General features: G+C 36.4%; 7 protein-coding genes across 7 annotated transcripts; 4 read left to right on the top strand and 3 right to left on the bottom strand.

Moving 5' to 3' along the window:
- The first annotated feature begins 4,689 nt into the window (after positions 1-4,689).
- LOC9308344 lies at positions 4,690-5,522 on the top strand. The gene has a single exon (XM_002874330.2). It carries the CDS (start codon positions 4,907-4,909, stop codon positions 5,480-5,482), a length of 576 nt encoding a protein of 191 aa, XP_002874376.1. The 5' UTR covers positions 4,690-4,906; the 3' UTR covers positions 5,483-5,522.
- A 91-nt stretch (positions 5,523-5,613) lies between these two features.
- On the bottom strand, positions 5,614-8,742 carry LOC9308343 (glutathione synthetase, chloroplastic). The gene is made up of 12 exons (XM_021021249.1): positions 8,339-8,742; positions 7,945-8,114; positions 7,771-7,846; positions 7,555-7,685; positions 7,326-7,448; positions 7,126-7,206; positions 6,937-7,017; positions 6,789-6,858; positions 6,580-6,701; positions 6,337-6,476; positions 6,066-6,258; positions 5,614-5,975 (listed from the first exon to the last, which is right to left on the bottom strand). The coding sequence occupies exons 1-12, from the start codon at positions 8,651-8,653 to the stop codon at positions 5,852-5,854; spliced, it is 1,626 nt and encodes a 541-aa protein (XP_020876908.1). The 5' UTR covers positions 8,654-8,742; the 3' UTR covers positions 5,614-5,851.
- Positions 8,743-9,902: 1,160 nt separating this feature from the next.
- Positions 9,903-12,690, bottom strand: LOC9308342 (39S ribosomal protein L45, mitochondrial). Its single transcript, XM_002872227.2, has 12 exons — positions 12,483-12,690; positions 12,258-12,349; positions 12,089-12,174; positions 11,922-12,002; positions 11,711-11,793; positions 11,518-11,569; positions 11,341-11,430; positions 11,173-11,241; positions 10,981-11,082; positions 10,768-10,836; positions 10,632-10,688; positions 9,903-10,376 (listed from the first exon to the last, which is right to left on the bottom strand). Exons 1-12 carry the CDS (start codon positions 12,557-12,559, stop codon positions 10,290-10,292), a joined length of 945 nt encoding a protein of 314 aa, XP_002872273.1. The 5' UTR covers positions 12,560-12,690; the 3' UTR covers positions 9,903-10,289.
- Positions 12,691-12,879: 189 nt separating this feature from the next.
- Positions 12,880-14,760, bottom strand: LOC9310443. Its single transcript, XM_002872226.2, has 7 exons — positions 14,371-14,760; positions 13,945-14,024; positions 13,814-13,874; positions 13,651-13,708; positions 13,493-13,550; positions 13,323-13,395; positions 12,880-13,230 (listed from the first exon to the last, which is right to left on the bottom strand). The coding sequence occupies exons 1-7, from the start codon at positions 14,671-14,673 to the stop codon at positions 13,138-13,140; spliced, it is 726 nt and encodes a 241-aa protein (XP_002872272.1). The 5' UTR covers positions 14,674-14,760; the 3' UTR covers positions 12,880-13,137.
- A 131-nt stretch (positions 14,761-14,891) lies between these two features.
- LOC9310442 (putative uncharacterized protein DDB_G0277003) lies at positions 14,892-17,054 on the top strand. Its single transcript, XM_002874329.2, has 10 exons — positions 14,892-15,030; positions 15,130-15,196; positions 15,379-15,507; positions 15,595-15,658; positions 15,735-15,822; positions 15,922-16,006; positions 16,082-16,138; positions 16,222-16,338; positions 16,430-16,503; positions 16,573-17,054. Exons 1-10 carry the CDS (start codon positions 14,936-14,938, stop codon positions 16,904-16,906), a joined length of 1,110 nt encoding a protein of 369 aa, XP_002874375.1. The 5' UTR covers positions 14,892-14,935; the 3' UTR covers positions 16,907-17,054.
- Positions 17,055-17,186: 132 nt separating this feature from the next.
- LOC9310441 (branched-chain-amino-acid aminotransferase-like protein 2) lies at positions 17,187-21,494 on the top strand. The gene is made up of 20 exons (XM_021021246.1): positions 17,187-17,476; positions 17,809-17,907; positions 17,977-18,048; positions 18,153-18,245; positions 18,389-18,526; positions 18,617-18,675; positions 18,770-18,872; positions 18,956-19,144; positions 19,229-19,329; positions 19,411-19,465; positions 19,551-19,637; positions 19,750-19,801; positions 19,882-19,967; positions 20,081-20,134; positions 20,219-20,302; positions 20,404-20,475; positions 20,554-20,634; positions 20,715-20,750; positions 20,880-21,037; positions 21,256-21,494. The coding sequence occupies exons 1-19, from the start codon at positions 17,408-17,410 to the stop codon at positions 21,006-21,008; spliced, it is 1,659 nt and encodes a 552-aa protein (XP_020876905.1). The 5' UTR covers positions 17,187-17,407; the 3' UTR covers positions 21,009-21,037; positions 21,256-21,494.
- Positions 21,495-22,557: 1,063 nt separating this feature from the next.
- On the top strand, positions 22,558-23,969 carry LOC9310440 (E3 ubiquitin-protein ligase ATL31). Its single transcript, XM_002874327.2, has one exon. The coding sequence runs from the start codon at positions 22,692-22,694 to the stop codon at positions 23,802-23,804; it is 1,113 nt and encodes a 370-aa protein (XP_002874373.1). The 5' UTR covers positions 22,558-22,691; the 3' UTR covers positions 23,805-23,969.
- Positions 23,970-25,202: the final 1,233 nt, after the last annotated feature.

Here is a 25,202-nt window from a genome sequence, read left to right as displayed (position 1 = left end):
GTTGAAAGCCCTAAACCTAAGTGTGCCTTCACGTGTCTTCGAAGTGCCTCTCAAGCCCTCTCTGCCCTCGCCGTGAGCTGCAGCCGTCGTCCATTGAAGCTTTGAAGAATCACCAAATCTCTCTCTCTTTTCTATTGTTCTCTCTAAAATCTATTAAGGTGAAGTCTTACCTCTTGTAGTCTCCATTCAAAGAAGTAATTTCTAAACCCTATTCAGTTCTTATTCTTTTCTTTCTCATGAGTTTATCAAACCTTACTTTGATGATCTCTTTAACCATGCTAGAGTAGTTTTCTAGTTGGTTTTAAAGGGTTAATCAAAGGGGGGAATATGGCCGATCGTTTAGGTGGCAATATCTAGGGCTTCGTTTGATCGTTTACACTGTATTCTTTCTAAGTCAGTTGTTTCTTAATGCATGTAGTTAGATTCATGTCCTAACTCGTGATCACAAGTGTTTAAATTGCTCACAAGGTTGTTTAATATGCTCCCTAGCTTACGAATGTGTATCGTGTTATAACAAGCACACACCACTTAGTTATAGGGCTTTATGGACTAGAATCGAACTTGATCTTATTGCTTTGATATATGCGTTGTTGCCTGCGTTAGTTGAGTAACAGAGTATAAGGATTTTAGCCGACTAATTCTATAACATAGGGTTAGCCGAATCCTAGTGTTTCGTATGTACGAGACTTGGAAGTAAACAAACCTAATTCTAATATTACCTAGATAGCGATCATTGAACCCCCTGCGATACCCTTGATGCCCAACATTTGTCTCTCATAGTTTTCTTATGTTATTTACTTGCTTTCTGCTTTGCTTTCTTATTGCTTTCTCATTTACTTTTACTTGCATTCGTGACACCACAACCAACTCCCCTTTATTGTTTTGTCCTAGCTTTACTTTGTCTTAAGAAGCTTGTCCGAACTACTTCTCTCTCTGTGGATTCGATACCCTAAGTACTACGATTGACTGCTGTGCACTTACAGCTTATTGATCGTGTTATTTGGGATTTTTAAAACCTGATATATGTGTCCCACACGACCGTAGGACATCAAAGTGTTTGTGTAATAGAGTAAGAGACAAAATAATATATCAAAGACCAAAGTATTCCGTGTCTAATAGAGAGATATGTTGGTGTGGGTCCTGATTTTTATGAGTATTGGGTCAATTCTAAATACAACGAGGCTCATTTAGATAATAGGATGTGTATTTGGCTCAAACGATTACCCATTATTATGTGTCTATCCATTCGATGTGCATGTCGATTATTGAATATGTACATTGAATTTTCATGTATATTGGGTATACCATGTTTAGTCTGTACACAAGATTTGCATGTACAATGGAAATGTATATACACTATGTTGGTAATTGTCCACTGTTTAGTATGTACATTAGATTTGTTTGTCGAACTTGTATGTATACTCGATATGCTTATACACTAATTTTCATGTACACTAGATAGGCTCTTTACACATGGTTTGTATGTCCCTTGTTTAGTCGGTATACTTGATTTACATGTACATTGGAAATGAATGTACACTGGATAGCCTTGTACACTATGTTGGTGTTTATCCTCTGTTATGTTTTGTACAATGTGTTGTTTGTTGACCTAGATAGACCCAAATAATTTGATAGTCAGTAGATTTTTATTAAGCCCAGTCTTTTGGAGAATATATTTACAAACCAAGAAAAAAGGGTAAGTATATCATTACACAAAAGCTCATCTAATAGAGAAGAGAGAGAGAAATGTTTATCCTCCAAATTATTTTTTAAAAGTGTTTACTCTTCAAATTAGACCTCCTAAAAGTGGCTAATTCTTAAATTTTCTCATAAAAAATTAGTGATGCTTGAGCCATATGTTACATATTTCACAAAAGTCAACGTAAATATCATACTTTTAGCTCCAACTAATTTTATTGATATTTATTCAAATGCCTACAAAGGCTTTTTGACCACAGTATTAGTGATAATAATATTTCACATTGGAAAAGACAATGGATCTTGACTAGTATATAAGATATATGGGTCAATCCATCATAACCAGTTGGTTTTGAGTTGGAAACCCACCATATTCTAATATGGTATTAGAGTCTGATCCATATGTGTCCAAATCCACAATCGGCCCAACCCAACAGTTGGTCCGTCGATCTTTGTCCGATCATATAGAGATCAATGACTAGAAAATTCATCATCTCGAGGGAGCATATTAGGGATAAAAATATCCCACCGTAGAAAGAAAAAAGGATTTTGACTAATATATAAAATTTATGGACCAATCCACTTATTGTCAATTAGTTTTGACTTCGAAGTCTATATTCTAATAAGCTATGCAATATCCCAAATGAAAAGATGCAATGGCTGTCGATCGAGATCAAAGCTTTTAAAGACAATGAGACTTGGACGCCTATTAACTGGTCACATGATAAGAAGGCATTCGCAGGTTATATAAGCTAAATATGATGACATAATGAAATGTTACGTAGTGAGGCTTGTTATTCTCGGTAATCATCAAGAACAAGGATTAGATAATAATGAAACGTTTGCTCTCGTTTCTAAGAAGACCACTGTTCGTTGTTTATTTTAATGTTTATGCATCTTGCAACTGGAAATTTCATTAGATGAATATTTATAATGTTTTCTCCATGGTTTTTTTTGTTTTTCATCCTTGGTTCTAAGGATGAAAAAGGGTTTGATCGTTATGTGTGCAATAGGGCTAGGTGGCTTACTATGTATCATAATGTCTGAGGTTAGTTGTAGGACCTGAATATTTCAACATAGGCACAATTTGATATTTGTAAAGAAATTAACATAGAACAAGTATCGAAAATCAACAATACCAAAAGGATGATTGAGGAACGGAGATTGACGGTGGTAAACAGAGTCGAGAACTTTGATGATCTCTCTCCTTAACTCAAAAATCGCCCTGTAGTGCAATGGTTTGATGACAATTAGAGTCCTAAGATAAAACTGTTTCTTCTTTTGATTCGCAACACTCAAATCAAAAGCTAATCGAACACTAGCCTTGTGTTGTACTCTCAGACTCGAACTAGAGAAGAGAAGAAAAGGAAGGAGATTATGTTGGTGAACGTGTGTCTAAATGAGAAACAATGGCCATCGTTTTATACCCAAAATCTCAACGTACACAAAATTAAGAGGAGGATACGATACTTATGAGAATTGATTTTCAATTTCAAAGTCAAAATAATTATTCCTCCTTAATTGTCATTGATTGATTTTGTTGTTACAAAACCTAATATTAAAGGAGATATTTATTAATTTAATTAACAAATTTAATCAAAACAATTTAGAAAAATAAGAATAATCTTATGGCTTATAAGCCCATTTTCCATTTTTCAAATCCCAAATACAGCCCATGTGTAATTGGGTTTCTCCTTTAACTTCCGAAGTAGGCCATTTGATTCAAAGTCAAAATTTCAAGCTTTACAAGCTACCCACTTCGGACATCCATTTCTCATTCATACAAACTTCGTTTTTGACATTCAAATACACTACTGTATAATGCACGCAGCGATGATTACATCATGCCCAAGAAACGGTCATTCCGATGAACGTCTTTACCGAAAAATCTACCGGAAAGTGATCAAAACCACTTCGTCAAAAAACAAGTTCCAACATTAGTAACATCTTACATTTTTCTTTATCAAAAAAAAAATCTTACATTTTTTTTTTTTTGTACAAGGTTAAATTTTCATACAGATTTTCTCTTAGTTATACTACATAATATAGTCTTCTCCTTGCTGCACCTGTTTCGTTTCTGCCATAGTTGTGGCTGTGTGGGTTTGCTTTTGTTCCCTTCTCGGGCTTTCAGTTTTGGAGGCAATCTAATGATGGGTTCTGCTCAAGGCTCATGTTTGTAGCTCTTCTTTGGCATCATCTGGTTCTATGGAAATGCTTATCGGTCATTTGTGTGCAAGAGGTTTCAGTGTTGCTTCTGTGGAATCTTAAGTTGCTTTCCTGTATGCTGGATTTTGTTTTAATTCCTCTGTTTGTTTTCCCTTTTGTGGGGCCCTGTTTCTGGGGGTTTTAGTCAAACTCGCCGGCTCTTGTCTCTGGGGGTTTTAGTTAAACTCACCGGCTCTTGTTTCTGGGGGTTTTAGTTAAACTCGGCTCTTGTTTCTGGGGGTTTTAGTTAAACTCGCCGGCTCTTTGTCTCCGGAATAATTATGTTTCTTGCCGGCTTATGTGTAAAACTCTTTGATTATATATAATCTTTCAGTGAAAAAAAAAAAAAATACTACATAATATAGAATACAAGTTAAATACTTTAAAAGAAAGACCATTAATTAGACGTTACATGTCTTCTGTATTATACAATTTGATGTATTTTGTAAGACAGAGTCACCAAAATGAGTTAGGTACAACCGTGCAAGATGTCGCTTAATGGACTCAATCTCATAGAACATGCACATTCTCCAATTATTACGTTTTAGTTTTTTTTTTTGCAAATATAAGAAATCTAATTTTGTAAGAATATCACTTTCATAAAAGTAATTTTACTGTTTAAGATTTAAACTAAAAAAAACGAGAAAACTTAAACCATTACTTAATATCTTGATGCACCACAATTCCATTAACGACCAGCCAAAGGAGTAATTAAGTTCCAATAGATCAAAACTTCTAAATAAAAAAAGGTTATCAAAATTTGTATTTAATTATAAATAGTTTTTTTTTTCTGACAAAATGTGTACAAATGTATTTTATAACACAAAATAAATATTACATATTAATATTAGGACACCAAAAAAACTCGATATCTTTAAGAAATGTATATAAGGACGCATCTAACGTATCCTCACGCATGCATGCATTACGTATAGAAGAACATAGAAAACACTCTTTCTCCGTATAACATACAAACTTTCCCCTCTCCGGACCAAAATACAAAATGGAGGCGTCGTTCATTAGATCTCTACCGTCCGCCGGAAACTTCGCCAACCTCTTGCCCACCGGAACCGCCCTCATATTCGAAACCCTACTACCGTCTTTCTCCAATGGCGGCGAGTGCAACAATAAACCCGCCAATAAACTCCTCACCATTTCCCTCATCTCCTTTTGCGCCGCGGCTTGCTTCTTCTCCTCCTTCACCGACTCATATGTAGGCCAAGATGGCCGCATTTACTACGGAATTGCCACCTCGAACGGTCTCTACATCCTCAACGACTATCCCAAGGACGGTTATGATCCGGAATCCGGCTTAACGGCTGACAAGAAAAGGAGATACAAGCTGAGTTTTGTGGATTTCGTGCATGCTTTCGTGTCAGTGGTCGTGTTCTTGGCGTTAGCCGTAGAGAGTTCGGATTTTCGGAGGTGTTTGCTCCCGGAGGGCGATGAAAACAGTTGGGGTGGTCATTTCGTACTTTTGATTAAGTATTTTGCGGTTATGGTGTTGACAATGGCGAGCTTCTTCTTTGCTATCTTTCCCTCAAAACGGAGAGGCATCGGATATACGGACATTCGTTGATTCATAACATTTGTTTGTGTATGTATATGTACCTATATGGTCTAAACCACCACTTTGAAGTAAGTGTTAATAACGAATAAATGTGTTGGATATGTTGCAATGGGAAGCTTAACAATCCTATACACCCCAGATTCCATGATTGATCTCTTATTCCATTCATGATCTTAAACGACTGATCGTCTCACACGGTCTAAAATAACGATAAGCAATATATGCTTTGCGGTCCTATGGAAAGAATTGTAAGAGCTTTGCCTAGAGTCTTATTGACCTTCATGAATTAATACACAAATCTTTAACAAGCAAGAAGAAGAACAAGAAGGAACGAACCAGCAGAAAAATTGATCAGGATGGTTGTGAATGTGATCCATCTCAATTCAGATAAATGCTGTCCAATACTGCAAAACCAGCGGCAACGCCGCCTTCATCTGATGACTCGATCTTTGTGCGCATTAGATAACCACTCTGCTCGTTAACTATAACGTTGTCTTTGTTCCTACACATTTCATTTAATCAAAGATTATGGCACAAAATTAAGTAGAGAATGAATGAAGCATACCAAATTCTTCTCCTTTCTGCTCTGTACCTGAGGTAAGCACCATAGACACCGAGTTCTGATATAACTTGATTTTTATGGTAAACGCCTTCTCGCACCAAGAACATGTTTGAGACCTTTGGGAATATCCTCTGCATCAGGATATACGCAGCGTTTCCGTCCTCTCCTTCTTTCTGCAGTCTCAAAAGATTTTCCCTCACATCATCTCCATAGATGTTGTTTCCTGGAAGAATCCAAGAAGATACGCTTTGAATATGACCGGAAAAGTTGAAGCGTTAGGGAGACTCAATTGGGTTCTCACCTCCGCCTTCTCTCTGAGGCTTCATAACAAACAGTCCGGGTTTTTCGATTGCCTGCTTGACGATTTCTGGGTCATCCAAGCTCCAAAGCCCCGCAAAGCATTTCCTCAGCTTAGCAATGTCCTCTTTGTTGTCCAGAAACCTGTTTCTCATGTTTAAAGTTAAAAAACAGTCATCGCCTTTGATATATTTGGAAACTGTCTTCAGTTTCATCCTCTCTACAAGATAAATGGCGATCCATTTACCTCTCGAGAACACCTGGTTTTGCCAGTTCTTGCTGGATTTTCTTGCTGCCAGTTAAATGGTAAGCTATACTCGGGCATTTGACCGCTGAAGACTCCTCAATAAGCAGCCTAGCATTCCATTCCTGCAAATTGAAACAAATAAACCAAAGATATGATTCAGATATTCTCAAAGAGTAAAACCACAATATTGGAAGTTGACGGCAACTTACTGATTCAGACGGATGATCATTGGGAGTATAGCCAGATCTGAAATAAACAACTGCGACTGCTTGGCCGCCACTGCAACAACAAACTCCAACAAAGCTTTAAAGATGAATGTGTAAGTTCTCAAAAACCACAACGCAACCAAATGCTTACACAATAAGGGTTCCATCCTCTTGTACACTCCCTTCAGTTTCGACTTCTGCTAGAGTCTTCCTGATGGCTACTATATTGTGCGTGTTCTGAAGCTAAGGAAGAACAACAACCCTTTGTTTGGTACCAATATAGGATAAAAAGTCAAGTTCGACCCCTAGAAACCAAAGAAACAAGATAAAAAGAGGATATTTTTCTCTCAATATACTGCTCAGCAAATGTTGATCGTACATGTTGCGTTCTTCTGGCTGTACAGTTACCATGACAACCGCTCTGAAACCAAGAAAAACTCTAGCTTTAAACAAAAAACCTTTGAATTACATCAGCAAATTGGATTCTTGATTCTAGTATTTTTACCACACTTAAGAACGTAATTTTTGTTTAAGGCTAACCTTGGGTTATTGTACTCCAACCAAGCTTTAGCTATTGCATCAGCAAATTGGATTGTGGATGTATTTCTAGGTACACGTTCAGAGTCTATGCCAATCTGATCCCCATAAGATCGAAGCAATGACCTGCAAACAAGAGGAATAAGTAAAAAGTAAAGCTTTTTAGCTAATATGCCGCTGTATAATGCAAAAAAAAAAAAAAACACAACAGGTTATGCAGAAGATGGTATACTGGTGTAGCTGGCTAACAAGACGACTAAGGCCTGGAAACGAACTAGAGATAGTGTTCATCTCAATCTGAAGAAGTGAATTTGTTTCTTCGTCAAGCATATAATCCAACCGATGCAAACCCAGACGAATGTCCTGCAATCACAAACATAGCCAAATGAATAACATCCAGAACCGAATAATCGAGCTTAACATGAAACCAGACGAGAGCGAAATATACCTCTTTCTTGTTTCTTTCAAGCATCTTGGAGTGAATGTCGAGAAGTCTAGATGTAAAGACGTCAGCTTTTTTCGTTCTAGAACATAGAAAATCAATAAAAGAACATTGCTTGTTATAATCCAAAGCATAAAGATTCCGATAGATACCGAGATAAAGACTTAAAGAAAAACGAACCTAGAGAGACTATCCTGTAAGAACTTCCCATCCAAGCTAACACGATCAATCAATTCATTGAAAATAGGAGTAACATCACAAGCTTGCTTCCAATAAATTTCAGGGAATGCAGTTGGTAGCAATGAAATCGGTGCGTGCATCAATCCAACCCCTGGAACATTTCCTGATTTCTGTAATCATAATATTCTCATCAAAACCAATCCATCCATAACAAGTGATATATATATATAAGTTTGATTCAGATCAAGTATGGCATCCAAAGCTAAGACCATGAAACTAACACAATTCAGCTATACACGATTCATACAGATCATAAATTTCGAATTTTTCTCCGATTTTATGGGAACACAAGATCAAAAGATTGGAACTTTAGTTGGGCAAGTAACTAGAAAACCTGGTAAGTTTTGTCACCGACGACGAGTCCGTGAAGAGAAGACCAAACGAGAGCATCATAAACCAGTTTCTGAACAAAGTCATCATCAAACGTTTCCACATCGAAAATGGGTTTCTTTGATTCCATCTCCGGGGATCTCCCACACCTCAAAGGTGCCTGCTTTCTCAGATTTGTAGGGTTATGGAAAAGGAAGCGTCTTGGATTGAGTTTCAGCGAAGAAGATGAAGGAGAACAAATAGAGAAAAGAGAAGCAAAGCAAGTGGAAGAAGAAGAGTAAGAGAGAGAAGAGCAGACACTGCCGCCCCCACTGCCCATTCGCTCGCAGTCAAACAAAGATCGCTAAGATTTGTTTTTCTTTTATTTTGGATCAAGAAGTTCGCTACGATTTGATTTCTTTTTTTGTTTTTTTTTTTAATCGAAATTGTTGCTTTTAAGTTAAACAATTTCGAATTTTATTTTATTTAGTTTTGTGAATAATTTTATTTATTGTAAAAAGTATATATATATATTTGATAAGTTAATTCTTATTTATATTAATATATATACATTTGATAAATATAAGATATTGTTGTTTCGTTTTGAAATAATTGTAACATTCGGTATTAAAAATTATAAGCAGAATGATATTTGTGTTGAATGTCATACGATAAAAAAAATTTATTTATAGGAAAATAATTGTATAAATTTTAGGTTATATAGTTTAATTTTTATACTTTATAAGGTTCAGTTTTTATAATTTAGGAAATAATGATGTTTAAAAAAATTAGGAAAGAATAATTTTCAATTTCAAACTCAATCAATATAATACATAAGAAATATTTATAAATAAAATTAAATTTTTGAAATTTTGAAATATATATATATATATATATATATATATATATATATATATATTTATGGTGAGTACATTCAATATGTGTTTGATTTTTGGTTTCAGAATATTAAAACTAAAGATAATAGAACAAAAACTTTGACAGAAAAGATAATATAACCAAATAAATGTTACAAAAGAAATTAAATAAATAAAAATAAAAAATCTGAAAAAAAATGTGAACTTTCCTATTTTAAATATATAGAAGATTAGTAAAGATATATTTATTTTGTTGTCATAATTGCAATTTTTTTTACTAAAAAAGGTATAAATACCAGTCAAACTAGCCAAAATGGTTTTTTTTTTCTATCATCATGATTGAAATATTTATATTTAGCTAATTAACTCTTTAGTAAAATTACTAAATATTTATAAGAAAAAAATATTCACGTTTAAAGATGCTCTTTGAACACTGTCCAAAGAAAAAGTTCAAAAACTTTTTTTGTTACCCATCTGCCATCTCTTAAAGTATTGTTATGGCCACATTTAAAACATTTTGTTTTTTTTTTCCTGAAGAGTAGTTGGCAAGTAGTTGAAACTTGTCTTCTTACCTGTACTCTGTAGGATGACCTGTTGTGTACAAATTGAGTTTGAGGATATAACTTGTGAATTTTGGAAACAAAAAAAAAATCTCTTTTTTTCCTTCAACACAACACAACTCTTATCCTCTGAAAGGTCCCTTACTTTCACTAGTTACATGAATTAATTATTCATTAATACTCCACCAATAATTTAAAAGGAAGAAGAGAACAAAGAAAGTGACAGAAGCAACAAAACCAGTCTCTGCTAATGAACCACAACAAAAACAAAAACGAAAGTGGTTCCAATGAGGTTTACAAAGAGACTACCCAACACATATTTTTCTGATCTTTGCTTGTATCGATGATTTACCTCGCAAAATAGCAAAGTAGATTTCTCTAGGAACCTAATCAGATACTAACATTCAGGCTTGAATTGTAAGAGAAAAATAGAAGAAATACAACCGTAAAGGAGATTACTGACTCAGCAAAAACCAGGAACATGTTGGATTTTATTCTGTCTGAAACTGTTGACACTCTTTGTCCACAATGTTGCAATACTTCATAATTTGATCCGCCCACAGAGCCGCCAGTAAGCTCCTGTATGGAAAAGAGACTTCTCAAAGACCCATATGTCACGTACAAGCACCTGCACAAGCAACAAACTTGTAGCTCGCTTGTAGGTAAAAGAACTTCTCCGATTTTCCAAACCGATTAGGCGATTACTAGTAAGTTGACCCAGATTTTTCATCGATCCAGGCCAAATATTGTGTTTATTTTTATGGATATTCTCAGGAGGTTCATGTGGATCTAGCCTATTTTTTTTCTTTTTCGATCCACTGTTTACCAATTGGTTGCAGTTTAGAAAAAATCATCGAAAAGCAATGATTAAACTTTACTTCACCTCTTTGTTCCTGTCTCCAGCTACTACATTGCCTTTTGCATCGTATGCTTCGAATTTCTGAAGATAGAAAAGATCTCAAGAACTCATTACAACCCCCAATGCACGAGAAACAAAATGATGACTTAAGATCACTGACCTGCTTTGTCAGAAACTCGAGTGTCAGTTGTATGAATGCTTTCTTAAGGTCTGTCCGGTCAATTCCGATCTGAGAAGTTGTCAAAAGGATGAAAAGAATAGGGTCAGTTTGAAAATCCACTAGCAGGGCCGCAGGGGGAATCTTTTATCATTCGTTGCTTCAGATCATAATTCTCAGTATCTAAAATAAATTCAAGCTGTTAAAAGAACTTGCCAGTCGAGCTTGTAAAGTTCGGATCTTGACAACCGGCTCAATCATTTCCCAGTAAACACCATCCCACATGGCTTCTCTCTGTTTAATTTCGTTCTTCAGTGCCTAATAGTGAAAAGAAACAAAAATTTAACAATACAGAAGACCATATCATCATCTTCAACTTCAATACAAAAAATACTGTGGAAACCTTACAGAATACATTCTTTCAGTTACGTTTTTCCTTATCGTCTTCTTGTCACCATTGGCCATCAGAATATTAATCTGAAGAAAACCCGGGTAGCTAACTCAAGACGATTATAAAACATTTTACTATGAGACCTAAGAAAAAACAAAAACAACCAAAAGGTGTATAAGTAATACCTGTTTGTATAACTCTAGTGCTTCTATGTAGAACGTATTCTTTGAATACCCAGTCTTTCTTAACTTAGCGATAGCGTAGGCACTTCTTAGCTGAAATTTAGAGTTTTCACATGTATTAAGACATCTGCAAAATATATACTATGTTCTAGTCTAGATAATGCGTGAATATGTTTCTACCTCCCGTATAAAATCCTCTTTCGTTCTTCGCCAACCACTTCTTGTAAAACATCTGAAATACAATTGACAGAAAATAGCTGAGGTAATTAAAAACTCAACTCTAGTAGAACAATTATATCGTAGCTTATACTCAGAACTTCCTAAAATGATTAACCGTGAAAACAAGCAGAATAAGGAATCTTATCCAAATTACCTTCGCCAAATCGAGATTTTCTCCTGGAGTGCATAGGGTTCATATACAAATCCAGGACTTACCATGGACACTCTAACGGCACCCTGCATTCATAAATACTGATGTGAGACAATCAAAACCATAGGAAGCAATGTATCTATATATCAACGACATCAAAAACCAAAACCAAAAATGTGAGAAAAAGCAATCGAGGTTGAGACACTTGACACACCGTTTTCTGTAGCTGAGGTGGTGCCTTTACTTGCGTTGTAGCAGACCTTTTATCGTTCGTAAACGGCAAAGACTCTGCAATCTGATAAACAACACAAACAATGAACATATGAATCAAACCACAGATCAGTGATTTTAACACCTAATGATGAAGCTGGTGATTTTTACCATTGTAGATCGAAGCAAATGTGTGTTGGCGTTGTTGTGGCCTTCATATAAACGTGAATACACACTTTTTCCATGAGCTTCAGGAACTGGAAATGTCAATTACATTACTAAATTACTCCAAAAGCATCAATTCACAGTCAAATTCAATGGAGAAAATTGAGGAAAGTACCCTGATAAAGAGAAGAATGATAGCTTCTCCAACACCCAAATCTGAAATCATCTCCAATTTGAATCAAAGAGAACTCATTTCCATTCCGAAATCTGGACAAAACCAATGATGAAGAAGCTAAAAATTGAAACTTTTGGTAGTAGAAACGATTCAGAGTTCAATTTCACGCATTTTTCCTAAAACGCAATCAAAGGAAGAAGAATCAAAGTTAGGAAATTTGCTTACGGAAGAGAAGAAGATTCTCTTGATCCAGCTGTTTTCAACAAAGAACGAACTGTTTGAAATCTTCTTACGAGCGCCATTTTTGATTAGTGTGAAGAAATCTCAAAGAAAAACCCTAACTTTCATTGATCTCGAATTCCATTTGAAGGATCTCTCTGTCTGTTCGAGCGAAGTTCGACTTCAATCGGCAGGGTTTAAGGCGGAATAGATTCAGTACATCGCGGAGCACCGTATCTCGGTGTACCTCTCTTGTAGACTGAAAATGTGAACGCACGTTTGGGGAAAACGCAAACGCATGTTTCTTACGATTAGGCGATTAGCTAAAACATGTGAGCAGGGTTGCAACAACACAAATGCAGGAAATCTGTGATTTTGATGACCAAACCGCAACTGCAGACACTAGACAGCATAATCAGTAAAATTACGTTCTTACGAATTTGGCTGTACAAAGAATCTTGATTTGTTTTCTCATAATACAAAACATCAATGAACATATTACATCACCAAAGAAAACAGATAACAAAAATGAATGGAAAAATGTGTCTCAAAACAATGTCCGGTTATCGCATTTGGCCGGTTTGTTCTTAGTTCCACATTTTTGAGTCGACTAGAGAGCATGTTTTGCGTTTTCTGTTAGATGAAGAAGCTGCCTTTTCGATTATAGGATTGTGAAAGAAATGGCAGCAGATCGAAGCTTTAACTCATCGTCTTTCCATTTGGATTCCGGTGCAGCTGCTCCAGCGATATAAACCTTTTCAAGATTAAGAAAGAAACATAGAGTGAGTAATGAATCTGGAAATATGAAGGTCAAAGAGTAATCAAATATGTGTTTGCAGCAGAGACCTTCCCTCTGTTCACAGAGGCTACTAGAGCTATGCGTTCTTCATCTCTACCAAACTCATAGAAGTAGTAATTTCTGCAGATATAAAATAACAAGAACATCAAATTTTCCAATCAAGAAGACAAATTCCCAAACTGATGACTGATGGGAGTATAGTTCGAAGCAAACTTGCCTTAAACCTTCTTCTTCCTTTACCTTGATTGTACGAGCAGAGTAAATAGTCGCGGCACCTGCTCATGGTTAAAAGAATTTAACAATGACCAGAAAATTAAACGGATTTCTAAGGAAAGATTCTAAGCGACTTTCAAATATGCGTATAATTTAGAGAACCTGGAACAAAGAGTCTTGCAGCTGCCTTTAATGATCCCAAATCGGATATATCTTTAGCCTATTTGAATCATAGATCATTCGATGAGCACTTACCGAACAAGTAAACCTCTGAACTGAAGATTCAAGAAATGTAAGACTCATAAAGGAAATTTGTTGTGCAAACCTCTAAGAAAGTGATCTTAAGTTGATTTGAAGGGCGAATGACTACACTCAAAACTTCTGATCTGCATCCACAAATGATTTATCACACAAGTCCAAATGGAAATCCAACGAAGGAAGAGGAACAAACGATACCCATCAGGAGTTTGGAACCGGGCGGCGAAAGTTTGCGGCTTTGCCTTGTCCCCATAGAGTGACAATCCCGCAGAGTAATCCTAGAGCATAAGATAACACACTGTCAAGAACAAATGATCATATCATCCCAAGAAAAGGAAGTAGAACCAGTTTTTGAATTCAGGCTTAAGATTCTACTGATCTTGAACTACAGAACACAATGCAACAGTAACTCTTAAACCCAAAATCAAACTGACTAGAACAACCGTTGATTAAGACCTAACTACGCAGCCAAAAACATTGATCATTAAAAAGTCTCCAACTTTAACCAAAGGAGCAGTCTTTTCATAATTTTAGCGTCCAATTTCAGATTTTAGTAAGAGACTAAACGAAATTAACGTCTCAGAGATTCGTATTCATAAGAGATTGGTTCACAGAGATACACACCTCAGGCTCATTGACGTCTTCAAAGTCAGGAGGAACCCTAATAGCGAACCCATCACCAAAGAACTGGAACCAAGACTTAGTATTGGCAATGCCGAGTCTTAGCGGTTTGGAAGACTTCAAAGGATCGGCTAATGACTCTTGAATTGGGTTTTGAATGATGAAAGAGACGAAGCAGAGAGATGCTGTTCTAAGCACCACATCTCTCCGAAAAGTTGCAAAAGGAGAGACAATTTTGGGTTTATTAGGGTTTTGAGGTTTAGGGTTTGGTGGATGAAGAGAGAGAGAGTGAAGTAGAATTGCCATGAGAAGAGGAAGAAGAAGAAGATAGAAGAAGACTTCATGGCTTCTAATGGATAAGAAGTGTGGAGATTCTCTGAAGTTTTTAAAAAGACAAAGGATGGTGCAAAGTGAAGGGTACTTTAGAAATTTCGTAGTTTTCGAAGGGTTATTTAGTCATTTGACGGACCAAATCATTTTAGGCCCTTCAGGCCCATTAGGCCCAAAGCTTACAAATTTTTATGCTTTGATGTGGCTGGTGATCCTCGGAGCTTGACACGGCGAAGTCATGGCGGCGGAGACGGAGGCGGAGTCACAGAACCTTCATGTACTCTCTGCTTTCCTCGCCATGGAACCAGTGGACTCCGTTATCACTCTCGCTAGGTAAAACTACCATCATTCGCGCCGTCGTCGCCGCCGCTAGCTTCTTTGTTCCATTAGCTCCGGCGTTTGATTTTGCTTCTGTATGTTCTTTTTGTGTAGAGGGTGTACCGGAGGATCAATTACTGAGAACGCCCAGAGATTTTTCTGGGAAATTTGTGTTAAAGCGGTAAGTAAATTCTACTCTTCTGAGAACTCAAGAGAAATTTGGAACCTTTATGACTTTGTTAAGCTTTTTGTAGTCAAGTTATTAATTTTGGGACTTGTTAGTGTTTGCCAAATTAGTTTTCTCTGGAAAAAAATGAATCTTGAGTTGTAATAATGTGTAAATTTACTGTTAAACTCGTTCAGGCTACGAATGGTAATGCATCATACGCGAAGAAGTTACTGAAGAAACTCATAAATGAAGTTGAGTTAGAGAATGGTGAAGTATTGGATGAAGTATATGAAGAGTATGCTCTTTACATGTTAACTTCTAAGGTGTACTATTTTCTTTGTTATTTTGAAGTTTTCTTCTTTTTTTCGTAGTTGATGGAAAACAAAACTAAGTTTGGTTGGGTGTTTTAGGAAGATACATTGGTGAAAGAAAACATAAGGATTACCAAATTCATCTCTTTTCTATTCCCAGAAGGTGAAATTATATGTCTTTTGTTCATTGTTTGAAGTTACTATTGAGATGTGTTTTGCTGACTTATTCTATGGATTAGGTTCATACAAACACCCAAGTTGTCCAAGGTCGAGGAAATTAGTTATTCCGCTGCAATGTTCGCTGAACATGCTTGAAGGAGATACTGGGTAGGAGTCTTTTTTATGATCATTTGATAACCACAGATTCATTTCATTGCACTGAGTCTCGTTCAACGTTGCTCACCTTGGAGCTTGGGTTTCGAGCAGGTGTTCCATCTGGCCATCAAGTCTGTTTCTGTCAGAGTTTGTTTTGTCATTTCCAGAGTTATTCGCCAATAAATTCTGTTTTGAGGTTAGTTTATTGACCGATGAGGTTTGTTCTGATCTATTATGTTCATTTCATGATTTGATGGAGCTTCTGTTTTAGGTTGGTTCTGGAGTTGGCATGGTCGGAATTTGCCTTGCACATGTGAAGGCCAAAAAGGTATCCCTTAATTTAATTGCTTATTACCAAAGTTCTGGTCATATTTACAAAGCTATGGTGAGTCACTAGTTTTTCTTGCGTAGGTGATACTAACAGATGGAGATCTCTTAACTCTGTCTAACATGAAGCTGAATTTGGAGAGGAATCACTTAAACTATGATGACGAGTTGCTCAAACAACCTGGAGAAGCTCAGAGTACAGTAAGTAGCAAATAGTTTCTTTTTGCTTTCTGATTCAGAGTATATATGATAGACTTAACCGATTCAAGATCTATTCCTTTTTCTTTAACAGCAAGTTAAATGCATTCATCTTCCGTGGGAAACTGCATCGGAAAGTGAACTGAGTGAATATCGTCCAGATATTATGTGAGTAAAAATCGAGAATTATTTAGTAAAAGATGTTGCTTATGTCACTAACCCTTACGTTCTTATCAGTCTAGGCGCAGATGTAATCTATGACCCGTCATGTCTCCCTCATCTACTTCGGGTTCTCGTAGCCCTTCTAAATAAACCACCAAAAAGAGACAATGGCTCTTTTGAGACTGAAGATAGTGACACGACACCACAAGGACACAGCCCCAAGGTGGCTTATATCGCATCAGTAATTCGCAATGCAGACACTTTTAATGTGTTCTTGACACTAGTAGACCAAATGGACCTTTCCATCACAGACGTGACCGCAGAACTTAGGCCTCCCTTCGAGCTTTTACCATATATGCATTCATATGACCGCTCAAGCGTTCGGCTCTTTTCCATATCCTCCAGATGATGTAATTCTTTCAGAAGCACTTTAATTTCTTTACAATCGAAATCAAAGATTCTTGGACCGTTAATCGAAACATTTTCCAAGATGGTAGTTGGATGTTCATATCGAAGATTGAAATCGCTGTTATTAGCGTTTCATGTGTTTGCAGAAATGTGAATGTTGATCTTAGATTAAGGGCTCACAATACAACTGGTTGTTGCTACAAAACGCCAGTAGTGACCGCCATAAACGCACCTCTGTGAGTGCAAATAAATACATTATCACTCACCAACTTCGATGTGGCAAGAGATAGGATAAGATGCTTGTGAAGATAATTAAGCTAATAAAAAAACATCAATCAAACTCTTTGGAAACTTATCATATTCTTTCCCAAAACTGTAAAAAAATCTATTTTACATGAGTCCAAGATTCTCTCGGCTGGTTCTTGTTTATAAAGAGGAACACGGACAAAGGCAATAATAGTTTAGTTGAAGCGTCTGTTTGGTTTCAAAGCGATCGTCTTTAATGGAGGTGATTCACGCATGGTCTGCTCCAAGATCACTCAGCACCACTCTTTTGTACTCCTTTGCCCAGGTACTCTTTTTTCTTACTTTATTCAGAGATTTTCCCTGGAAATGGAACAGATTTTCCCAGGTACTGTTTTATGATAGAAAGTTCATTGATGATCTAAATTTTGTTTGAGTCCCGTTTTCTGGCCAATAGAGAAACAGTTCTCTGTGGATTGATAGATGAGAAAAAAAAAAAGGATCGAAATTGTGGTTTTAATTCTTCTTCTTGGCTTCAAAACATCTGTGTCCTCAGTGTTAAACATTTCTGAATAAAAGTTTCGACATTTTTGAGTCACTGTCAAACTATGTTTGGTGTGAGATGTAACTTGCAAGATGCTTTGGTTTGAATATCTTCAGAGAGATGACATTGAAGTCCTCGACGAGCCATTATACGCTGCGTTCCTCAAGTCTACGGGTGTTGATAGGCCATACAGAGATGAGCTTCTCTCTAAAATGGTATGTCAATTCACATTTATCAATATAGGCATAGAGGAGAAATAGTATAATCGTCGCGTTTTCTAATAGGAGTGTGATGGAGAAAAGGTGGTGAAGGATATCATTTATGGTCCAGGAAAGAAGAAATATAGGTTTTGTAAGGTTATACTCTCACTTCTCTTTCTCATTTAGAGACTTCAATTTCTTTCTATGTGTTTGAGATAAGATTGTGATTCTTCTTGTGTTTCGGGTCCTTCTCTGCACAGCATATATCGAAACAGCGGCTTCTTGGTTTGCCGAGTGAACTAATGAGTAAAGGAAAGCACTTTATATTGATACGCAATCCCCTTAACATATTGGTAAGCTTCTCAAACTCACTTCTGGTGTTATGTATTCTTGGAGATTCTTCTGAGTTGGTTTTGTCTTGACGTTTATGGGTCTGATACTTTCAGTTTTGGGATGTTTCTTTTCTTTGCTTTTGTTTGTTTGTCTTTTCTTGCAGCCTTCTTTTGAGAAGGTACACCCTTCATCGTTTCACGAATTGGGATTAGGAGAGTTAGTATCGATATACAGTGATCTCTGTCAGATGGGAACACCACCAGCAATCATCGATGCAGATGAGCTCCAGCGAGATCCCGAGGTTTCATTGCTATATTGTGAAATTTTGACAGTGAACTCCATTCTCTTATGTAAGAAGATGCTTATGTGTGTGTCATTCTTCTATTTTCAGGTTACACTACGCAGTCTTTGCGATGACTTAGAGATCCCGTTTCAAGCCTCTATGCTTAAGTAGACCCCTCTATGCTCTTCTAGGGATCTCTTGGATTTGACCGTTAATGGCAAAAGCAATGACGGTATTTTTATTGTTTGTGTTTTCTTAAAGATGGGAGGCTGGTCCTATACCAGAAGATGGACTTTGGGCTCCATGGTGGTACAAGACTCTTCACAAATCAACGGGGTTTTCTTCTCCGAAGAAGTACCCTCAGGTACAAAGCCTGGTTTTACTGAAATTAACGATTCTGGAACCCAGACATCATTCAAACTACAATGTGCTTTGTTTTGCTTTCAGACTTTCCCTTTAATGCATTACGATTTGCTAGAGCAATGTTTACCGCTATACAACATTCTCAGGCGCCAAGTGAAGCACAAGTCATCTCTCTTGACCAGCACCTTAACTCCTCCCAGTCTCCCGGTTCCTGAAAATGCTAAACTTCTTGCTTGGGTTGGTGATGAGATTGTGCCACGTGAGATGGCAAAGGTGCTTGAACTATACATGGATCTCTGTTTGTTATTGCTTGTTTATGTGTATGTTCTGATGTTATTTTTCTTATTCTTGCTTAAGGTTTCTGTTTTTGACTCGGTCGTGCAAGGTGGTGACTCTGTATGGGAAGGTCTTCGAATATATAAAGGAAAAGTATTCAAGCTTGAAGAACATCTAGACCGGTAAGAAGCAAGTAAGAGGAAAAAATCCTGAGCACTCTTCGAAGCATTCTTATTAATATGTTGAAGTGTTGTTGCATATAGGTTGTCTGATTCAGCAAAGGCTCTGGCTTTCAACAATGTCCCAACCCGCGAGGAGGTAAGTATTTGATGAGGATAAAAATCATTGTCATAGTTTTGAATTTTGGTTTTTGAATGAAGATATCACAATGGAAAATGCACAGATAAAAGAAGCCATCTTCAGAACTCTCATAACCAATGGGATGTTTGACAATACACATATAAGACTGTCTCTAACTCGAGGCAAAAAGGTATTAATTACACTTTGACCAAGTTCTAAGTAAATTATATGCAAAAGAGATGCTTCTTTCTGTTTTCATTGCAATCATTTTACACCAAAACAACCTATGAATTTTTCTCAAGGTCACTTCTGGAATGAGCCCTGCATTTAACCGTTATGGATGTACTTTGATCGGTAAAGTTTCAGATTTGTTTCTTGCAAGCATTCAACTAAACTCTATGGAAATTTGTTTTTGAGTTTTCCAAATAATGTAGTGCTTGCCGAATGGAAGCCTCCAGTATATGACAATGATGGCGGAATTGTGCTAGTGACTGCAACTACACGCCGCAATTCACCCAATGTATAAAATTCGTCTCATTGTTTTGCATTTATATTTAGTTGAGAAACACATTTACTCAAATAATTTATTGTCCATTGTTGTTTAATCTCTCTTTCTTTTCTCTTTTTTTCCAGAATTTAGATTCCAAGATTCATCACAACAACCTCCTCAATAATATACTTGCAAAGGTACCATCATTTGCCTGGCATCGAGGTGAATCAGTGATCATGTGTTTTTAGGGCTTTGTGAGATGTTTTATTCTCGAATGACAGATTGAAAGCAACAATGCCAAAGTCGATGATGCAATCATGCTTGACAAGGATGGCTTTGTGTCTGAAACCAATGCAACCAACATTGTAAGATCTCTAGATTAAACATTTTTACCCTCTGAAGAAGCGTACTAAATCTCAATGCAGCGTTTGGTAACTAAAATGGTGGAGGAACTCTGTTGGTGCAGTTCATGGTGAAGAAAGACCGAGTACTCACTCCTCACGCAGATTATTGTCTACCGGGCATTACCCGAGCTACTGTAAGAGAGAAAACGATTCACATTCTTTCTTCTAACATATCTCAGTGACTTTCATCTTATTTTCTAATCCATGTCCAGGTCATGGAACTGGTGGTGAAAGAGAACTTCATCTTAGAAGAACGTAGAATTAGCTTGTCGGAATTCCATACAGCTGATGAGGTTTCCTAATCTTTTCCCCAATCTTAGAATCTCAAATGATCACTAACTAAGTATTATCAATCCGTATCAAAATTTTCTAGGTATGGACTACAGGAACTATGGGAGAACTCAGCCCGGTACATGCACAATCTCTATAATAAAATCACAGAATACGAAAATCTCAAATGTTTTGAGTGAATTTCCTTCTTGTGAAACACTTTCTGGTTGCTTTCATGTCGCTTATTTGTCAAGTTTATTGGTTTTAGGTTGTGAAAATTGATGGGCGTGTGATCGGTGAAGGAAAAGTAGGACCGGTAACAAGAAGACTGCAAAGTGCTTACAAGAAACTGACGGATGGTTCAGGTGTCCCAATACCTACTTACCAAGAACCTTGAACCATGTGTTTGGTCGTAGAACATGAAAGGTAAACTACCTTACTAAATGTGTTCATCTAGATTCTTGGGTATGATCACTAGCTTATGCCAAATGCAGAAGAGATTAGATTGGCAAACTTTAATCAGATTCATTTTAAAAACTTTTCAACGTTTCTATGATTTCATCATTGTTTTTTTTTCATATTAAGTACTCAAAATGTTGTTGAACAAAAAAAAAAAAGTACTCAAAATGTTTTTTTGTTTGCAGAGATTCTAAGAGAAAAACATGGCATACGAACAAAACGGCACGTAATACAGAGGAAAGCTGTGGTGTTATACGATTGTGAATAGAAAGTGCGTGCTGTTTTTATCTCCCAGACTCTCATTTGCTGGTATTGGTCAATGTAATAACAGTTTGGTCACGAATCCAAGTCAAGTCAGCCTCTCTTGTTTGACTTTTCTCTTTTTCTCCCACAATAATGGCAATGCTTGCTGCTTATATTCTTACTTTCTAATAGTATATAAAGTCCTTAATCGTTTCAAAGAAACATAAAATTAAACCTCTGACAATTAACATTTTCTTATATGCATTATACGAGTTTCAATCCTGATGATAATATAACGATAGTGCAAATACAAAATACTAGACTACTACTAAAGTAAACTAATTAAGAGTATAAGAAAATAATATTATAAGTGAGTAAGGAACTTATTAGTTTAAGTAGTAAACTCCCAAATCGATTTAGTTTTCACTTTCCATGTCATTTTCATATGTTATTTCGACTAAAATATGTGACAACAAAAAAATAACTTAAAGACACAAATTAAAGAAAGAACAAAATAGTTCATGTTGGAGATAGTATAACTTTTGCTAATTTAAATCAAAGATGATATGAATTGATTTGCTTTTGGGACTATAGTGAGTTAGTGACCGGCACATATATAATAAATGGTGTGATTCCACGAGGTTAAAAGGTAAAATTGAAAATTCCGAGATCATTTTGTCTTTGGATTTGCAAATTTCAAGTCAAAGAAATTATAAATAAATAAAAAAGGATATTTGAGTTGGTGATCACGATAGACCTATGATGGCTAAAGACTTTCTAGAAGAATATTAATATCAAAAGTAGTCGTCTATGAATGATGGCTAAGATTAGTAAAGAAAAAAGTTTTATATTTTTATGTTTGATTATTCATGTATTTCTGTCTTTCGAATCAAACATGTCATTATCATGTTTTTAATTCATAGTCTTCCTCCCTCTATCTTGAATTTGATTTTAGTTTGTATTGGAAACTAGCTCAAAACAATAACGACATTTGTCTCATAATGTGTCTTCATTTTAAAACTCAAAAACAAATCAAGTTTAGTAAAAAGTAGGAAAAAAAATGAAAGATACTTTTCATACAATATACGATGATGAATTAAAGAGTTTAAGACTATGTCAACAACTTCTTCGAAAGTCACCGAACTATATTGACTTTTCACTTCCCTCACCAATTGGAAAATTCTGTCCGTCCACGTGGCATTCAATAAGTAACACATTTGCTTATGACATATCCCCTAACTTCCTCGCTTCTTCTTCTCCACGACTTCTTCAAACTTTTCAAATATCTCTCTATAAACTTCAGATTCTTATTCTCTCTTTACATGTTACACTAAACCCAAAAAAAAAAAAGTAACGTTTTGGGATTCCAGAGCTAACAATGGATCCCATAAAGCAAATCTCTTTACTAGTTCTTCTCTTCTTTCTACTTTTATCCGGGTCGGCGGGTCAGCCCGGATCCCCCAACCCGAGAAGTGACCAATATGCTTACAGCGGCAGTCTTAGTCCCGCCATGGCTGTTGTCGTTGTAGTCGTCATCGCAGCTCTCTTCTTTATGGGCTTCTTCACCGTCTACATACGCCACTGTACTGGCGCAGTAGACGGCAACGTTACTCCTACAGGAGGAGCGAGGAGGAGAGTAACAAACGCAACGGTGGCGCGTGGGTTAGACGCGGAGACTATCGAGACGTTTCCGACTTTTGTATACTCGGAAGTGAAGACTCAGAAGATTGGTAAAGGAGCGTTGGAGTGTGCGATTTGTTTGAATGAGTTTGAAGACGATGAAACGCTGCGTTTGTTACCTAAATGTGATCACGTGTTTCATCCTCATTGTATCGGCGCGTGGCTTGAAGGTCACGTGACTTGTCCGGTTTGTCGGACTAATCTCGCCGAACAGAAGATTGAACCGGTTGAACCGGAAGCGGTGGTGGAAATTGATCTTGAAGCGCAGCAGCAATCGGCGGTTCCTGAACCGGTGGTGGAACTACCGCGTGTAAATTTCTCCAGGTCGCATACGACGGGTCATTCGGTGGTTTTACCGGGAGAAAGTACCGACCGGTTTACGCTTAGAGTACCGGAAGAATTAAGGAAGAAGATAATGGCGAATTGGAAATTGAACCGGTCGAATAGTGTTTTTGTTTTAGCGAGAGGAGGAAGCTCGAGGAGTGGTAAACCGATTGATCGGTCGAGAGCTAAATCGGACCGGTGGTTATTCCGTAAAACCCCGTCGTTTCTGTGGCGGAACCGGGATGATGGTTCGATTAGGCTTGGTGGAACCGGTAGCGTTAGAGGAAATTCAATAACAAGTCCGACCGGTGACTCGGTACGAGCAGACCGGTGGGCTTTTCTAAGAAACCCATCGTTTCTCTGGAGGAATACGACGCCGGTTCCTTCGCCGAGAGTTGAAGTCAATAAGGACGGTGAAGGAACATCGTCGGTTCAACATACCGATACAGTTGGTTCAGCTAGCGGTTCCGTTAGATTACCGGTTTAGTTGGTTTGGTGATGTTTTTTGCATTGTTCATAAACACGCAATAGATTTTACGCAATTCTTTGATTTCGTTTGTCTTTTTTTTTTTTTTGTAAGATATTTAAATTGTCAATCCCACGGAAAAAGGAGATTGTTTTTTTTTTTTATATATAACAAGAACATTTAATCTCTAAAAGTCAAACAAATGGAGATTGGTCTTCTATTCTTCTTCTTCTCTTTAAAAAAAAAAAAAGTCTTAGTCGTCGACCAAGAATACATAGAAGATAAGAGACTATAAAATTATTTTATAGCTGTAATGGAATGTGTTATCTAGCTTCGGAATTCATGTGTTTTTCCTCGATGAATACGATGAAGTTATGAACTATATAATAAACAAATTTGTTACCAATGATTGTTTTCTAGAGTATTGTCCTAATATATGATTCAAGTATTAAAGACTCACAGCTCCAACAATTAATCATTTGAGCGTAAAAAAAAAGTAAGTAAAATCATTTGAACGGACGAGGTACTCTTCCTTGAGAGCTAAGACCAAAACTAGTTTGAGAAAATTTTATTTTAATATAACTTGGAAGTTGGAAATGGAATCATCTACATTAAAATTAAAACATAGTTACTATAATACATAGACCACGACTAAGTCGCTTCTATACGGATTCGAAGATTACTTGTTCAACAATTTGAATACTGACGCAGACACGCAATTGCCATTATTCTACAAACATAAACATTACTAAAAGTCGTGACAAAGAAGAAAATAAAAACCCAAAAGTCGTGATAACATTTGGCTTCAAGGTGTCACTAAATGTATAACAATCGCAAAAAATATTAATAAAAGGTCCGATTGATAACACAAAACTGTACAAATTTTTTATCTGTTAGCTGGAGTGGTAACCTTTTACGGAATAGTGCAAAGCTGTACAAAACAGTGATACATGAAAGCTATACCAAAAAACTGAAAGTAAAACTTTTACTAACGCTTTTAATATCGTTTTTGTAATTGGTAACTGTCAAAACGGTATCCATATTGTAGTTGTATGGGGTTACCACTCAAACCCAAAAGCATAAACGTAAACACACAAAAAGCCGTTGTTGTCTACATTAATTAGGATGGTGTACATTGTTTACGATTGTCCATGTAAATTTAGTTTTTTTTGGTATATAAATGTGAATAGAGAAACAACAAAAACAATTAGGATACAATCAATAAAATATGTCCGCTGTAAGAAAATTGATTGTTTCTCGTTTATCTTTTGTTTTTGTTCGTTTGTTTGTACGTATGTCTAGAAAGAAGAAAATATTTACCCTTATCTTATAGAATGAACTCATTAATTAAGAGTCAATAATTTTATTTCATATCAAATTAGGTCAATCTCAAAAATTTAGATAAATTCATCATATGAT

Source organism: Arabidopsis lyrata, assembly GCF_000004255.2.
Source record: "Arabidopsis lyrata subsp. lyrata unplaced genomic scaffold ARALYscaffold_6, whole genome shotgun sequence".
Classification (NCBI taxonomy): Eukaryota; Viridiplantae; Streptophyta; class Magnoliopsida; order Brassicales; family Brassicaceae; genus Arabidopsis; species Arabidopsis lyrata.
The sequence above is the reverse complement of the archived record's forward strand: the minus strand, read 5'-3'. Positions and strand labels throughout refer to the sequence as shown.

What these genes read in the sequence shown, in the direction of transcription:
- LOC9308344 (XM_002874330.2), top strand. Translation starts at nt 4,907, where the DNA reads ATGGAGGCGTCGTTCATTAGATCTCTACCGTCCGCCGGAAACTTCGCC.
- LOC9308343 (XM_021021249.1), bottom strand. Translation starts at nt 8,653, where the DNA reads ATGGGCAGTGGGGGCGGCAGTGTCTGCTCTTCTCTCTCTTACTCTTCT. An exon ending in ATGATCATCCGTCTGAATCA is followed by an intron (nt 6,702 to 6,788) that starts GTAAGTTGCCGT and finishes TTCAATTTGCAG; the next exon opens with GAATGGAATGCTAGGCTGCT. An exon ending in AAACCAGGTGTTCTCGAGAG is followed by an intron (nt 6,477 to 6,579) that starts GTAAATGGATCG and finishes CATGAGAAACAG; the next exon opens with GTTTCTGGACAACAAAGAGG.
- LOC9308342 (XM_002872227.2), bottom strand. Translation starts at nt 12,559, where the DNA reads ATGGCGCTCGTAAGAAGATTTCAAACAGTTCGTTCTTTGTTGAAAACA. An exon ending in TCATTCTTCTCTTTATCAGG is followed by an intron (nt 12,175 to 12,257) that starts GTACTTTCCTCA and finishes TGACATTTCCAG; the next exon opens with TTCCTGAAGCTCATGGAAAA. An exon ending in ATTTGCTTCGATCTACAATG is followed by an intron (nt 12,003 to 12,088) that starts GTAAAAATCACC and finishes GTTGTTTATCAG; the next exon opens with ATTGCAGAGTCTTTGCCGTT.
- LOC9310443 (XM_002872226.2), bottom strand. Translation starts at nt 14,673, where the DNA reads ATGGCAATTCTACTTCACTCTCTCTCTCTTCATCCACCAAACCCTAAA. An exon ending in TTAAGATCACTTTCTTAGAG is followed by an intron (nt 13,709 to 13,813) that starts GTTTGCACAACA and finishes TGATTCAAATAG; the next exon opens with GCTAAAGATATATCCGATTT. An exon ending in AAGGAAGAAGAAGGTTTAAG is followed by an intron (nt 13,396 to 13,492) that starts GCAAGTTTGCTT and finishes TTATATCTGCAG; the next exon opens with AAATTACTACTTCTATGAGT.
- LOC9310442 (XM_002874329.2), top strand. Translation starts at nt 14,936, where the DNA reads ATGGCGGCGGAGACGGAGGCGGAGTCACAGAACCTTCATGTACTCTCT. An exon ending in CTGGAGAAGCTCAGAGTACA is followed by an intron (nt 16,339 to 16,429) that starts GTAAGTAGCAAA and finishes TTTCTTTAACAG; the next exon opens with CAAGTTAAATGCATTCATCT. An exon ending in GAATATCGTCCAGATATTAT is followed by an intron (nt 16,504 to 16,572) that starts GTGAGTAAAAAT and finishes CGTTCTTATCAG; the next exon opens with TCTAGGCGCAGATGTAATCT.
- LOC9310441 (XM_021021246.1), top strand. Translation starts at nt 17,408, where the DNA reads ATGGAGGTGATTCACGCATGGTCTGCTCCAAGATCACTCAGCACCACT. An exon ending in ATGAGCTTCTCTCTAAAATG is followed by an intron (nt 17,908 to 17,976) that starts GTATGTCAATTC and finishes GTTTTCTAATAG; the next exon opens with GAGTGTGATGGAGAAAAGGT. An exon ending in TTTCAAGCCTCTATGCTTAA is followed by an intron (nt 18,676 to 18,769) that starts GTAGACCCCTCT and finishes GTTTTCTTAAAG; the next exon opens with ATGGGAGGCTGGTCCTATAC.
- LOC9310440 (XM_002874327.2), top strand. Translation starts at nt 22,692, where the DNA reads ATGGATCCCATAAAGCAAATCTCTTTACTAGTTCTTCTCTTCTTTCTA.